General features: G+C 35.8%; 2 protein-coding genes across 2 annotated transcripts; both read right to left on the bottom strand.

Moving 5' to 3' along the window:
• Positions 1–2,855: 2,855 nt before the first annotated feature.
• Positions 2,856–6,441, bottom strand: LOC109146736 (TMV resistance protein N-like). The gene is made up of 2 exons (XM_019294384.1): positions 6,260–6,441; positions 2,856–3,798 (listed from the first exon to the last, which is right to left on the bottom strand). Exons 1-2 carry the CDS (start codon positions 6,439–6,441, stop codon positions 2,856–2,858), a joined length of 1,125 nt encoding a protein of 374 aa, XP_019149929.1.
• Positions 6,442–10,268: 3,827 nt separating this feature from the next.
• LOC109146793 (protein transport protein Sec24-like At3g07100) lies at positions 10,269–11,875 on the bottom strand. Its single transcript, XM_019294443.1, has 4 exons — positions 11,685–11,875; positions 11,260–11,582; positions 10,934–11,122; positions 10,269–10,504 (listed from the first exon to the last, which is right to left on the bottom strand). The coding sequence occupies exons 1-4, from the start codon at positions 11,734–11,736 to the stop codon at positions 10,472–10,474; spliced, it is 597 nt and encodes a 198-aa protein (XP_019149988.1). The 5' UTR covers positions 11,737–11,875; the 3' UTR covers positions 10,269–10,471.
• Between the last annotated feature and the right edge of the window lie 3,406 nt (positions 11,876–15,281).

Genomic DNA, 15,281 nt, shown 5'->3' with positions numbered 1-15,281 from the left:
TAAGTTAAAGGTGATGGATGATTTAAACTTTTCAAATTTCATATTGGAAAATTCCTACCTATGAATATGATGGCAAAACACCAATGAATTTTTTTAGATAATAACCTCTACATTAAATTATTACTCCATAGTCCATACGTACTTATAACCTATTAGGGCTAGGGATGGTTAGATACCCACTATTACAAATGAACACCTCAAAATTTTATTATAATTACATTGTGTGAACCAATCAATCCCAAAACGTAATTAAGCACCTAAATTAAGAAAAGCTTCAATTAGACGTGTTAAATCCACATTTTTATGCAATAAAATTGATTAACAGGTTACCTTAGATAATTGGTAAAAATGTATATTTTGTAATTAAAAAATTAATTAAACTTTAGAAAATCTATTATTAAATTTAAATAACTTATTTAAAATAAAAAAAAAAATTCCTCGGTCCAACTGAAGCTCATTGTCCAGATCAAGAGCGTCATACTAACCCTTGCCCCTTCAACCAAAAGCACAACCATATCCACTGCCATGTTCTCCTCCCGCGCCATATCCACCAGGCCACCAGCTCACACAGCACCATGGTCTCCCTCAACAGCATAGCCTCCACGGCTCCACCACCATCCCACCATACCTGGTTCCACCGCATTCTCCACCCACATAACCAAAATCGTGGCCGCCTACATAACTGTTTCCTCTACCTCAACCACCACTGAGAAAGGAGTCCTCTATGCTGATCATGGGCACACAAGTGTTGAGGCGTTCTCCGATGCAAATTGGGTTGGGTCACCTAGTGACATGAGGTCGATGACAAGATATTGTGTGTTTGTGGGAGGCAATTTAGTCTCGTGGAAGAGTAAAAAGCAGAGCATTGTGGCTCGGTCGAGTTCAGAACTCGAGTATAGAGATATGGCTTATGTGACCACTGAAATAGTTTGGGTGCATAATATTCTAAAAGAGGTATGTCTGGTGGTGAAGTTACCTATTAGGTTGTGGTGTGACAATCGTGCAGCTATACATATCACAAACAATTCAGGACAAAACATATTGAGGTTGGTTGTCATTTTATACGAGAGAAAGTACAACAAGGGTTGATATATGTTGTGCACATTCATAATGGTGATCAGTTCAGCTTGCTGATGTTTTCACAAAAGGGCTAAGTGGGAGTTGGATTTCATATACATGTAATAAGTTGGGTAAATTTAATATCTATGCTCCAGCTTGAAGGTATGTAAGTGGCGGGTGAGAGAATCACTCTCAGCCCTTAGATTTAAATGTTTGAATTCTGTGGCTCAATTATATTCCTACCTTAGCTTGTATTGTATAAGTAGCTCCTTTCTCAAGATCTTTTCCAAGCACTGCTTAGCTCAATCAAACAGCGATTAGCGCTGTTACGTTGTAGAGGTAACAATAAATCCGAACCACCGATTGAGAGTCACTGTACTGATTGCTAAGCCTGAATTTGATACTGTCGTTTTGGACTACCAAAAGATGCAGTTGTTTGATCAAATTCCAGGAAACCCCTTGGGGATGGAAAGAATCGCACTTCCCCATCTTTGTTTCTTTGTATAGCACATAAACAAAGTATATACGAAGAATGAAACTCTGCATACACCTCCAATTCTTCCCCAATAATGATTGGGATCTCAAACTCAAATCCTTCCTCGTATTCATCGTCTTCACTGTCAATATACTCACTTTCCTTTATGATCTGAGCCTGAGAACCAGCGCTTTTGCTTCTCACAATGATCCTAACTCCATAAAAGCTTGAGTGTAAATCATCCTCAAAAAGGATATTTAAGTATTGACGCCTTGCAAGTTTTGTATCACCCAAATATACAGAAGCTCGAAATACACTAAACCAAATCTTCACACTATCGCCTTCCGAAGGCACCTATATATATTATGTAATGAAACATAACAATGCCATCTAAATTAATACTAGTGCAAAACACCAAATAATGGGTGAGGACGGATCTCTTGTGAGTTTCGTGCAATATTCTAAATTTAACTTGACGAGTCTGTCTAAACTTCCAATTGATGGGTGCACCTTGGCAAAATTAGAACAAAACTTAAATGACAGTATCTGAAGACTTTGTGCCCCAGTGAAGTTCGGTGTTTCCCCAAGTTGATTACAATAATCAAGCCTTAAGATCCTCATGCACCTAAAATGCTATTGAAACAAAGTAGAAGGTTTTAATCAACATTAGTACTACTATTCCAATTTTTAATCATAAAATATGCAATATTAAAAGAAGCATTACTAGACACACAAACCTGCATATTCAATCGAAATTCCTCGATATTACTATCCTGCAAGTCTAAACCAACAAGTTTCTCAAGGTGAAAATTAGATGGTATGTGCCTCAAATTGCATTTATTCCACAGGAACAGTGGAACCACCTAAGCTCGCTGGACAAACATTTTAAAGATCCTCTGAGTTGCACATTATCCAATTGGAGTATTCGTAACTTTACCATCCTTGAGAATACTCTTGTACTCAAAGGAACATTATTTAACATATTAGAATTTATCATCATCCTTTCAATTGCTTCTGTTCCCTAATTTTATTTAAAAAAAAAAAAAAAAAAAAAAGAGCAATGTTTTATGCATTCTGAAACTTTTCAAAAGTATTACAAGCGGCAAATGAGTTAACTAGAATAACTTAAAGTAGAAAGGAAATGTTATACCTTGTTGCATTGAAGCACATCAAATACATCCTCTGGGTTGAATATTCTACTTCGTCTGCCAGGTTCTCGTGGGAATTCCTTTCGAACAATTTCTTTTCCCATATCTCGTACTAAATCATGCATCTTGAGAATCTCATTTTCTCCAACTTCATCTATCGTTAACAAACATCTTTATATCAAAGTTCTAATTCCACTATCAACATGAAAACCACAAGCTTCTAATACCATAACAATGTCTTTCTTGTTTTGTCCAACGAAAAAACAAGCAATATCGAGAAAGATGTTTTGGGTATCATCATCAAGTCCATCATAGCTTATTTTAAGAATGTTTTGAACATCTTCATGAGGTATCCTTCTTAATTTATAAGCATTATTGGTCCATTCTTGCATTGATCTTCCACGCAAGTGAGAGCCTATAACTTTAATTGCTAATGGAAGACCACCAGTATAATTTACTATCATTTTGGATAATTCATTGTAATCCTCTAATGGTATATGGACACAAAAAGCATGCCAACTTAAGAGTTCCAAAGATTCATCAAAACTTAAAGTTTTGACCATATACTTTTCATGTGCTCCAAGGTCACTCAATAGATGAAAATCTCTAGTTGTTATTATAATTGTGCTGCTTGGACCAAACCAATCACATTGTCCAACTAATGATTCTAGTTGACTTACTTGATCTATGTCATCAAGAACAATAAGTACCCTTTTTGATTGCAACCTTTCTTTGATCAAACTTATCCCCTCGTCGACATTATCTATATCAAAGTTCTTTCTCTTAAGTGTTTTAGTTAGAAGTTTCTCTTGTAAACGAACTAGACCCTTGTGTCCCTCAGAAACTTCTGACTTAATGTTCGCAATAAAGCAGCTACCTTCAAACCTTTGAAAACTCAAGTTGTATATTGCTTTAGCAAGGGTTGTCTTTCCAATACCTCCCATGCCAAAAATTCCAATCATCTGAGCTGCATCCTTTGTTCGATTTTGCATTAAATGAAGTATATCACTAACACGAGATTCAATTCCGACAGGGTGCTTTGCAACATTCATGTGAGTACGATTTACTTCCCTTAGTATCTCTTCAGTAATTTTCTTGATAAACTTTGATTCATATCTAATCAAAAAATAATTTTATTGAATAAAACATCAATCTATAATGTTAAAGAAAATAAAGGCAAAAACACAAAACTAAGAAATGAAATTGAAGGCATGATACAAGACATTAAAGAACTCGAGTCTACCAAGTTGAATAAAATTCAGCCTTCTTTAAAATAAAAAACTGTAAGTAGAGTTACTAGTAGAAAGAGCAAAGTAACAAAAAGGGATTTTTTTTGTAAAAAAAAAAAAAAATTAACAATCATAAAACTAGATTATTGGTGATCAAAGTGTTGAGTTTGTCTCATATATGGATTAGGAATAAGTGTTTGTCTCATACTAGAAGTAGGAGTGAAACGGGTAGACCTATTGTATAGGGATTGGATGCCTATAAAGATATTGGTTGTATCCCTAAAGGGTTGTGTCACCACTATCATCATCACTATGAATAAGAGTATTGTTTCACTCCCGTGGATGTAGACACATTGCCGAACCACGTAAATCTTGTCTTCTTTACCTTTCTGCCATTATTATTTTTCTTGTTCTTGTTAATCTCAAAAAATTGGTATCAGAGCATAGTTGAGATGGATAGTTCAAGTACAAAATTCGAGGTATCAAAGTTTGATGGTATAGGGAATTTTGGGTTATGGCAGTCTAGGGTAATGAATTTGTTGGTTTACCAGGGCCTTCTGAAAACCTTGAGGGCGAAAAATCCAGCAAATTTGGAAGAGGCTGATTGGAAGGAGTTGAAGAAGCAGGAAGCTACGGATGTGGTACGTGCTAATGAGTCTTATTATAGTGAAGGTGATGTTCTAGCAATTACAAGCAACAAGTTCGAACAATGTTTGGACTTGTTGGATGCTTCTAGATGCTAGATGAGAAAGTGGTGAGGGGCGCTGTAGTGTTGGGCAGCGCAGATACCAGGAGGGGTCGCGGACCTGGTATGAGTCGGGTTTGTCATGAGTCACGATTGGTATGGGCCGGGTTTGTCATGAGTCACGGCTGGTATGGGTCGGGCTTGTCATGAGTCACGGTTGGTATGGGTCGGGCTTGGCATGAGTAACGGCTGGTATGGGCCAGGCTTGGCATGAGTCACAGCTGGTGTGGCGGATTGCTTGGAACAAAGCGGTTCGTGAACATGCACTGGGAAACGTTTGATGCTGCGTTGTGCGTGTTGCTGGCCAGTGGTAATTGCTGGTTAGTGGAGCATTGGGCAAGGCACACGAGTTTAGTGTGACTTTGCAGGGGCGCTGTTGTGTTGGGGCAGCGTGGATACCAGGAGGGGATATGGACCTGGTATGGGCTGGATGCAGGAAGTCAGCTGAACGGGGCAGTTAGCATGAGTCGCGGCGGTATAACAGGTCGACGGCTGCGGGGCGAATGGCTTGGAACAAAGCGGTTCGTGTACATGCACTGGGTAACGTTTGATGTTGTGTATGCATGTGGCTGGCTAGTTGGGATGAGCATGGTTGTTCCTACCCATGTGTATATGTGAGATAAGTTTTTTTCTCCTAAGGGGCATAATTGTGAAGGTGGAGGTGTTGAGATAAGTCTTTTCTCCTAAGGGACATATTTGCTAAGGTGGAGATTTGTTGAGTTATCTTTTTCTCCTAAAGGACATATTTGCGAAGGTGGAGATAGTCTTTTCTCCTAAAGGGCATATATGTGAAGGTGGAGATGGTGAGATAAGTCTTTTCTCCTAAAGAGCATATTCTTCAAGGTGGAGATTTGTTGAGTTATCTTTTCTCCTAAAGAACATATTTGCAAAGGTGGAGATTGTTGAGTTTGTCTCATATATGGATTAGGAATAAGTGTTTGTCTCATACTAGAAGTAGGAGTGAAACGGGTAGACCTATTGTATAGGGATTGGATGCCTATAAAGATATTGGTTGTATCCCTAAAGGTTGTGTCACCACTATCATCATCACTATGAATAAGAGTATTGTTTCACTCCCGTAGATGTAGACACATTGCCGAACCACGTAAATCTTGTCTTCTTTACCTTTCTGCCATTATTATTTTTCTTGTTCTTGTTAATCTCAACACAAAGTGTGGGAATGGTTCACTCTATATGGTGCAGAGAACACTTACTGAATTTCTTCTTAGTAATAAAACTGAAAAGAGTGAATCAGAGAAATTACATCAACTTTGAACCAATATAAAATTCTCTCACTCAATGTGTATAATCCTTCAAACCAATACTGCATGTTAAGATTTTTGCTCAATTGGAGATTTATATAGCAATGAATACTTAAAATTTTAAACATGACTATCAGAAATTTAAATAATATTTTGGTGTTGTAGAGTAAAAAATATTATTTTAAATTCCATAGAAATTTTATTACAATTATGATTTTCGATCAATAAATTTGAATCCATGGGTAAAAATGTATAGATTCTAGAAGTAAAAATATAATTAGCAAAACTAATATAATATATAATATATAAAATAAAAGGAAGTTGAAATGAGATAGGATTACCCATTTGTCATGGTTTGTAAATCCCATCCAGACAAATTAGCAGCCACATTGAGTGCAACTTTCCACTCATTTACTTTTTGATCCCCAAATCGTTTTCTATGTTGATTCAAAGCATCACCAAACGTTCTTGTCTGATTGCGAACCTCTGAAGGATCAACATCGTAGAATATAGGAAGAACCATTTGGTTCAAATTTTGTTTACATTCCAAGATCTTCACCAATTCATCAAGACACCATCTAGATTGGGCATAAGTTTTGGAGAATACAATGATGGATATCTTAGATCCTTCGATGCCCTTCAACAGCTCAACAGAAATGTTTTCACCTTTCGAGAATCATTCATCATCCAGAAATGTGTTAACTCCAGCTCGACACAAATCTGTATAGAGATGATCAACAAAAGATTTTCGTGTCTCCCCTCTAAAACTCAAGAAAACATCATACATCCAATGAGCAGTTGATGAAAAACCCATACCTGAAATTGAGTACACTATATTTTGTCCTGATTTGCAAGCAGCTTGCCTGGTAACATAAATTTTAAAGAGTTAGGGGAACAAGTGAGCAGAATGATGCCTAGCTAGGCTGTCAAATTTTGTATTTTTATGTAATGTAGTTTTTGAGAATAATTATGGCTGGCCTTCTTGTAGAACAACTCATTTGATGCAACCTATGTAGCCCAACACGAAAACAAGAACGGCGAAAACACCTATGAACAAAACATGAAAAAATGTGCATATATATATATATATATATATATATATATATATATATATATATATATATATATATATATATATATAGAGCAAATACCAATTTTGGTCCCACGAGTATTAGCAAAATGACGGTTTTAGTCCACATGTTTAATTCCTACCAATTTTCATCCACGACTATTGTTTTAGTGCCAATTTTAATCCATGACTATTATTTTAGTACCAAAATTCATCACATCGGTTACCCATCAATTTAAGACATCCTGAAATCTAAAAATTTTAAGGGCATTTTCGTTATTTTCAACTTAATATTCCAATTTGAGCATAAATAAATGAATTTAAGCCCTAAGATTGATCCCAATTCGCAGTTCTCCTCCTCATCATACCTTAATTTGAGGAGGAAAACTGTGAATTGGGATAGATCTTAGGGCTTAAATCCCTCTATTCATGCTCAAATATGGATCCTAATTTGAAAAGCACGAAACTACCCTTAATAATTTCATATTCCGGCATGTCTTAAACGAAGGAGTGACCGGCGTGATGAATTTTTGCAGTAAAACAATAGTTGTGGATGAAAATTGGTACTAAAACAATAGTCGTGGATGAAAATTGGTAGGAATTAAACATGTGGACCAAAACTGTCATTTTGCTAAAACTTGTGGGACCAAAATTGGTATTTGCTCTATATGACCAAAAATATGTCTTTTACTCATATATATATATATATATATATATATATATATATATATATATATATATATATATATATATATATATATATATATATATATATATATATATATATGTTGGTGATAATGAACCAAAATCGATTTAATATCCGTAAAATAATATTTATATATATACACACGAAATATATATAAAATATTATTGGATATATATCCGAAATATATATATACACACAAATATATATATAAAACGGACCCAACGGTTATATATACATGTATATCTACGAAAAAGATATACCAATATATATCAACCAAAAAGAAAATATAATCTTTAGATTATAATTCCAAAACAACAAGAAAGAATGGATTTTTGCTTAGAGCATAATCCAAAACAAGAAAGAAGAAGAAAGAAAGAAATGTACGAGTTAGGCAAAGTGCCTGTCTTTCCTTAAAACCTTATTTGCCACCTCCCAAAAGTGCTAGGAGCGTTGTGGCCTAGGTTTCCCAGGATAAAACGTACAACGGTTCGACGTTTGAGCACCCAAACGAACGAACCCGGCGAACTAGAGCATGGGCAAAACACAGTAGCAAGAAAAAGGAGTAGGAGCAGAGGTTTTGAGAAGGAAAATTGCTTATCTTTGTGTGTTGTGTACTCTCGTGTTCTTCCCACACTTGTTGTAAATCACTTGCTCCTACTACCTCTTCTTATATAGGAATTGGAGTACTAAATAGCATTTAGTAGGCATTCATGGCACGTTGGTAACATCTGAAACAGCTGGTCATTAGTGCAGGTTTAATTCAAAATTTAAAATGAATTAATACAGAGATTAATTCCTGTAACGGATGAATTAAATCTCCACTGTCCAGAAACAGCTCTGGTAGACCGAAGTGCTGTTCAGCCGCAGCGCACGAGAGCAACTCTCGTGCTGCATGCTCTCGGCCAGGCCACAGCGCACGAGAGCAACTCTCGTGTTGCTTGGTCTCGGCCAGCGCACACGAGAGCACCTCTCGTGCTGCTTGTTCTCTGTTCGACCAGCGCACGAGAGAGCAACTCTCGTGTTGCTCTCGGGCCAGGTCGAACCCAGGCTTTCTTAGCCCGCAAGGCCAGCCAATTTCCGGACGACATTCGTGCCCGGGCTTGAATCAAGCCTCTCCGAAGTCATCTCTAGTTGGAATTTGATTTGCACCCCCCACCCCTCCCCCCCCCTCCCCCCCCCCCCCCCGCGCGAGAGAGCCTCTATGCTATACAATACACTACTACAAAAAAGGGCTTTAACGTCGATTTTTTTACCCCTTTTAACGTCGGTTTTCGACCGACGTCTAGGCAGCAGACGTCGTAAATCATGAGATACGAGGTCGGTTAAAAAAACCGACGTCGTATAATTTTTAAAAGGCAAATATTAACATACGACGTCGGTTATTAAGAAAAAACCGACGTCGTACATTTTAAAAATTAATTTTAATTAAGAAACGACGTCGGATTTTTAAAAAAATCCGACGTCGTATGTTTAAAAAATATAATAAATTCACAAAAGACGTCGATTGTTTCTTAAAAACCGACGTCTTATGTGAACTATAAAAATAAAAAAAATTAAATTTATTGTTTTTTTAAGACGAATCCTGTACAGCTTTTACAACCTGCCCAGCAATTGCAATTTGATATTCAAATCTCAAAATTGATCAAGCTAATAAATCTTACAATTAATTTATAAAGGAACTCAAATCATATAACTAAACAAGTTAAATTAATAGTAATTCTACAATTGATAATAATAATAATAATTTCATACTTAAATTATCAACATCAACTAAACATCAAGCATTGTTTTAACTCTTCATCAATAAGATACATAGATCACACATCTCTAACTTCATCAATCTCATATTGATTGTAGGACAAACCTCCTTATCTCTTTAAGTGATACAAAGTTGAAAAAAAGAAGTGAGTAATCAATGACTACCCCCCTATAATAAACATCATTCATAAAACATCAAGGGGATCAATATCAATCAACACCATTCCTTAACACGCTATCTCTTTCAGCACATAATGACTCCCCCTATAACATGCGTCTATTCCACAATGAAATGGATAGGGCCAAATAGTGAAATAATGGAATAAAATGGAAATATAAGAAAAATCATCAGGAAATTCACATTCTTAATGGCATATGCATCAAGTAAAAAGTGAGTAATCAAGGGGATAAATAAGGAAGTAAGCATTGAACTCAACATTAGTAACAGAATGGAATTTGTTTACTCTAGTAATTAAAGCCTTGGGGAGAGGAGTAGCTTCCTTTATTTATTATGTCTCTTCCAAATACTCTTGTATGCCTATATATTGATCTGTAATCTGAAGTTAGGAGTATGAATAAGAAACCTTTCTAGCCTTTTAACAGAAGAGAAGACAATCATAATTCAAAAGACACTCTGATCCCTTTCCCTACCCAAAATTATAATCAACAAAGACGAACATAAAATCAAAAACATGTGATTCATTGTAAATTTTGATAAAAGAATAAACAAATAGCTCATTTTAAGGAGATACACAAATTGCCAGCAAGTTAATTCACATCATTGACTCTAACAAATTTTATCAGGCCATTACCTGTATGTTACTCATTTTGCTGGATTTGCCGGTGTAATTGCACAATCCAATCCATATAACCATTTGTACCACCAACCTGGTCCTCAACTAGATTTCTTAGAAGGAAGAATCCTTCTCTCGGCTGTTCATCTTGCCTTACAAGGTGACATAATTGATAATACGATGGGTCACTTTGTCTAAACTTTCTAAGCAAGCCCATCAATTTTCTTCACACTTCATTATCTTGCTCATGCAGGCAAACCTGATTCTCAAGGAGACAAAGAATAGCCACATCAGAGGAAATTTTACAAAATAAAGCTAAGGTAGCATGTCAACTTTGGCAGAGCTATTTTCTCTTTTTTTCTTTTTTATTTGCTGTGGGGTAGAACACAAGGCAGGGGGGAATAAAATAAAATCCATGATATGCCCAGTCAAATAAAACAGAAAATGTTTAAAGATTATAAAGTTGTTTGGTTGTTGGTACCAAAATGTTTTAAAATATGGAATTACCTTCCTTCGTAGGAAGTAGAATGGAAGATTATCTAGAGAAAAATCTAGATTAAAGAAAGACAAACCAAATCAGCATTTTCCATTCCTCTATTTATGTTCCACCAATGGAATGAAATTCCATCCTCATAATGTAGAGTTCAGATCTAAAAGCATAAACAACCAAGTCCATGGTGTATCCTACCTTTGAGAATTCTGCAGCAAATTCATCACCCAATAAACTCTTGATGATATCTGTTGAAAGCATTTTACCAAACCATATAACAAACCAAAAACCATCATCATAGATATAGAGACCTCTGACATCTAAGCTATCTACAGTAAGCGGCAGCCTTTTCAACATGTTCTCGGACTCCCCAGTCAAGGGGGATGTCTGAAAATCAGAGAGGAATTTATTAAGAAATCCAGAAATAGAGGGAAAGTAACTTTCTCATAGTGAACTGAGATATCAATAATAAGTTCTTCAATTTAATCAGCATCTATTAATAAGGGAAAAAGAAAGAAACTTACTTTCAAAAGATATTCATCTACACGAATCAGGTTAGGATACAAAAGTTTCAACAGTTTTGCAACTGGCAATGCCATCATAGTATATCCAGAGGCACATCGTTCATCAAGCTGTGCATCAGAATAACCACCACATAGGGGTGTTGACTTGGACAAAGCTAATCCATACAAGGGCAATAGTTTCAGTGACTCTGGGTATATCATCCTTCCCCCCAGGCGATGTTGTACAGCATACAAATTTCGATATTCTCTGAGGGCTTTAACAATTCTCAGTTGAATAGAACTCCGAGCCTCTTCCAATTTAGTGGAGAGAGTTCTCTCAATTGCTGCACATAAAAATCATATTTGAGAGATCAAGAACCACTTTAACCTACATTCAAAATAAAAGATGAACGGAATGCAATGAAAGAAAAGTGAGTTTTTTATACCTAGCCTAGAGAACAAAGATAAAATTGCACCAGCATCAGCAAGGCGATACATTTCTCCTAATTCTGCAACCACAGGTGCTGCTGCTGTGTGTACCCTAATACGTCTTTCTCCATAAGAGGATGTGTACCTTCATACTATTAAGGAACCCTAAATTTCCCAAAGATAAGAGGAAAAGCTAAATACCTGTGTATTCAATATCAAGTAGAAACTTCATCTCCATACCAAAGCGTGGTGGCGCGGCGGTGTCCGAAAGCGTCCGGCGAGGGCTGTTGGGGCGACACGACGGTGCGGTGAGGGGTGAGGCAGCTGGCGACGGCGAGAAGAAGGAAAAGGTGGAGCAGCTGTGGCGACGACGGTGGAGCGGCTGTGCGACGAGCAGAAGGAGACGATGTGGCAAAGACGCGACGGTGGTGGAGCGGCGGTGTGGCGTGGAGACGAGGATGGAGGTGTGGCGTGGAGAGGAGGTAGAACGGCGGTAGGTTTAATTTTTTTGTTTGATCTGATCTGTAGTGTGAGCGGCGTTGTAATTTCAATATGATATGCAATATTTATTTTTTTTTAATATAAAATGGTTACTACGTCGGCTATTTTGAATAACCAACGTCGTACCTCAGATAAAAAATAAAAAGTAAAAAAACGAATAACTATACGACGTCGATTAGTTTACTAACCGAAGTCGTATAGTATATTTATTTTTTTATTTTTTAAATTAATATGTTACGACGTCGGTTAAATGAATAACCGACGTCATATATTTTGTAAATTTTATATTTTTTTAATTTTATGGACTTACAGCGTCGGTTTTTTGATAAAATCGACGCGGTAAGTCTTTTTAAAAAAAAATTAAATTTAAAAAAATATATAACGTCGATTTTTCATTTAACCGACGTTATATCCCCGACGTTGAAAGTGATTTCTGTAGTAGTAAATTCTACAAGGTCTAAAAAAGCTCTTGTATAAAAGGGGGGTGAAATCCTCTTTCCAAATCAATGTGGGACAAAACTCACTTTTCCCTTACATTTTCCAACTCAATGGGTCTACTTTGAGAATCAATATCTCATTCACCCATTATCCGTTTTGAGCGTACAATATATCAATCTCTTCGTCTCACTACGAAGAATCCGAATCCACTTTCACCCGATCCAAATCGGAAGTGGACCCCACTGATAATTGTACCACAAAATAGCCACTTAACATGTCATTTTATGCCATTTTAATGCTATTTTTCCAACAATATATATATATATATATATATATATATATATATATATATATATATATATATATATATATATATATATGTAAAAGACATATTTTTGCTCTATTCCTGATTATTCATGCCGCACCATGATCATAAGTGATATTAAAGATCATGGTGCGACATGAATAATTAGGAATGTTTCATGGTGCGGGATGACACTTTAGCCTTGGTTTTGGCTTATTATACAAATCTTATTTATTTAATATATTCTTATTATTTCAATGAATAATAATAATAAATAAATAAATAAAAAGTCACCCGAAGAAGCATCCACCAAAATCATAGAATTATCAAGCAACCCTTCATAGAAAGCCATTATCAAATCCCAACTTTGAATCCCGTGGACACTGCCTCTTCAACTCCTTAAACCTGCGTACCTCTCCCAAGACTCAGTTAGGGACTCAGCTGCCAGTTGTTTAAAGTTTTGAATTGCCTTTCTCATCCTTTAAGTCTTGGAGATTGGATAAAACTTCTTCACAAATTCTCCATGTAATTTTGCCCAAGTGTCAAAATGGTTATCTGGAAGTGAGGATAACCAATCATCAGCCTTGTCCTTTAGTGAGAATTGAAAGGAAAAAGCCTAAGCCTGATAGCTTCTTGTGTGACCCCATTCATCTTGAAAGTGCCACAAATTCGTAGGAACTTTGTGACATGAGCATTGGGATCCTCCGTGGGTGACCCTCCAAATTGGTCCGACGCAACCATATTGAGTATGGCCGGCTTGATCTCAAAGTTGTTGGTGTCCACACCTAGAATATTGATGCTACCATGCTCCTCAACGTCTGGAGGAAGGTAGTCAAACATGGATCTTCATCCGGCTTGGTTTCCTTGTGCCTGTGTCATCCTGGTTTGTTTTCTAAGTAACTTGGCTAGCTTTTCGATCTCAGGGTTTAAATGCAATAATCCTTCACTTCCCGAAGATCGTGTGCACATTAAAACCAAGTTCTTAGACTTAAAGCAAAACTACACTCAACAAGAACAACTCGTTAACGATTAGCAAAATTAAAAAATAAAAATAAAAATAAAAAATGGATTAGACCCTCCTAGAATAGAACTTTCACTAATGTTAATACTAAAACGCCACTTCCCGGCATCGGCATAGTGGGTATTTTTAGTTTTGATTTGGATCTTTTGCTTCACAAGAGTTTTTACTTAACATGTGATTTAAGGATGTATAGCTTTTGGTTAGCCATTTGTTTTTATTCTTTAACCATGAGCTTATGTTGTATTTGCTTTTGGCTTATTATACAAATCTTATTTATTTAATATATTCTTATTGTTTCAATGAATAATAATAATAATAATAATAATAATAATAATAATAATAATAATAATAACTTTTCAAAAATAATAATAATAATAATAATAATAATAATAATAATAATAATAAGGAATAAGGTTCAAATTGGCCACTGAACGTAACCTGAAAATGCAATTAGGCCACTGAACGAAAAAAAAGTGCAATTAGGCCATTGAACACTCCAAAAATGTGCAATTAGACCACTGAACTCTCCAAACGTATGCAATTTCACCGGATAGCAAGTTACCATCAATTTTAGCAGGTTACCTGCTTACGTGGCAGTTTAGTTGGCATTTTTAATAATTTTTAAATAATTTTTAATAATTAATTTTAATAATAAATTTTATAAAAAATTGGAAAAAATTAAATAAAAAATAAAATAAAGTCGTTTTTATTTTTTACAAATTTTTTAAATAAAAAGTTATTATTAAAATTTATTAAAAATTAATTAAAATTTATTAAAAATGCCAACTCAGCTGCCACGTAAGCAGATAACCTGCTAAAATTGAGGGTAACCTGCTATCAGGTGAAATTGCACATTTTTTGAGTGTTCAGTGGCCTAATTGCACTTGTTTTTCGTTCAGTGGCCTAATTGCATTCTCAGGTTACGTTCAGTGGCCAATTTGAACCTTATTCCTAATAATAATAATAATAATAATAATGAAAAATGACATTTTTTTATGTTTTGATTCATGATATAATTTGTGATCAAATTAAATTGCAGGGAAGGCCTTGTGGTTGTGGATGTCCTTGTCTGTTTCAGTGCATTTTAAATACATAAAGTGTATGCAAATTAAGGAATTGTGCATACACCTCCAACACTACTTGTCCCTCCTACCTCAAAATCAACTTTGATCTGATCTTCCATACTTAGCTTCTTCTTCTTCTTCTTCTTCTTCTTCTTCTTCTTCTTCTTCTTCTTCTTCTTCTTCTTCTCCACACTGCATTATTCATATATCTCCAACCCAAGCTGAGGCACCACTGGCTTTAATTTGCTTTCTGCAGGTAGTGATACCAACTCCAATATGATCCATT

The sequence above is a fragment of the Ipomoea nil genome, unplaced genomic scaffold (genome assembly GCF_001879475.1).
Source record: "Ipomoea nil cultivar Tokyo-kokei standard unplaced genomic scaffold, Asagao_1.1 scaffold1936, whole genome shotgun sequence".
NCBI classification, from domain to species: domain Eukaryota; kingdom Viridiplantae; phylum Streptophyta; class Magnoliopsida; order Solanales; family Convolvulaceae; genus Ipomoea; species Ipomoea nil.
This window is presented reverse-complemented; position numbering and strand designations above follow the sequence as displayed.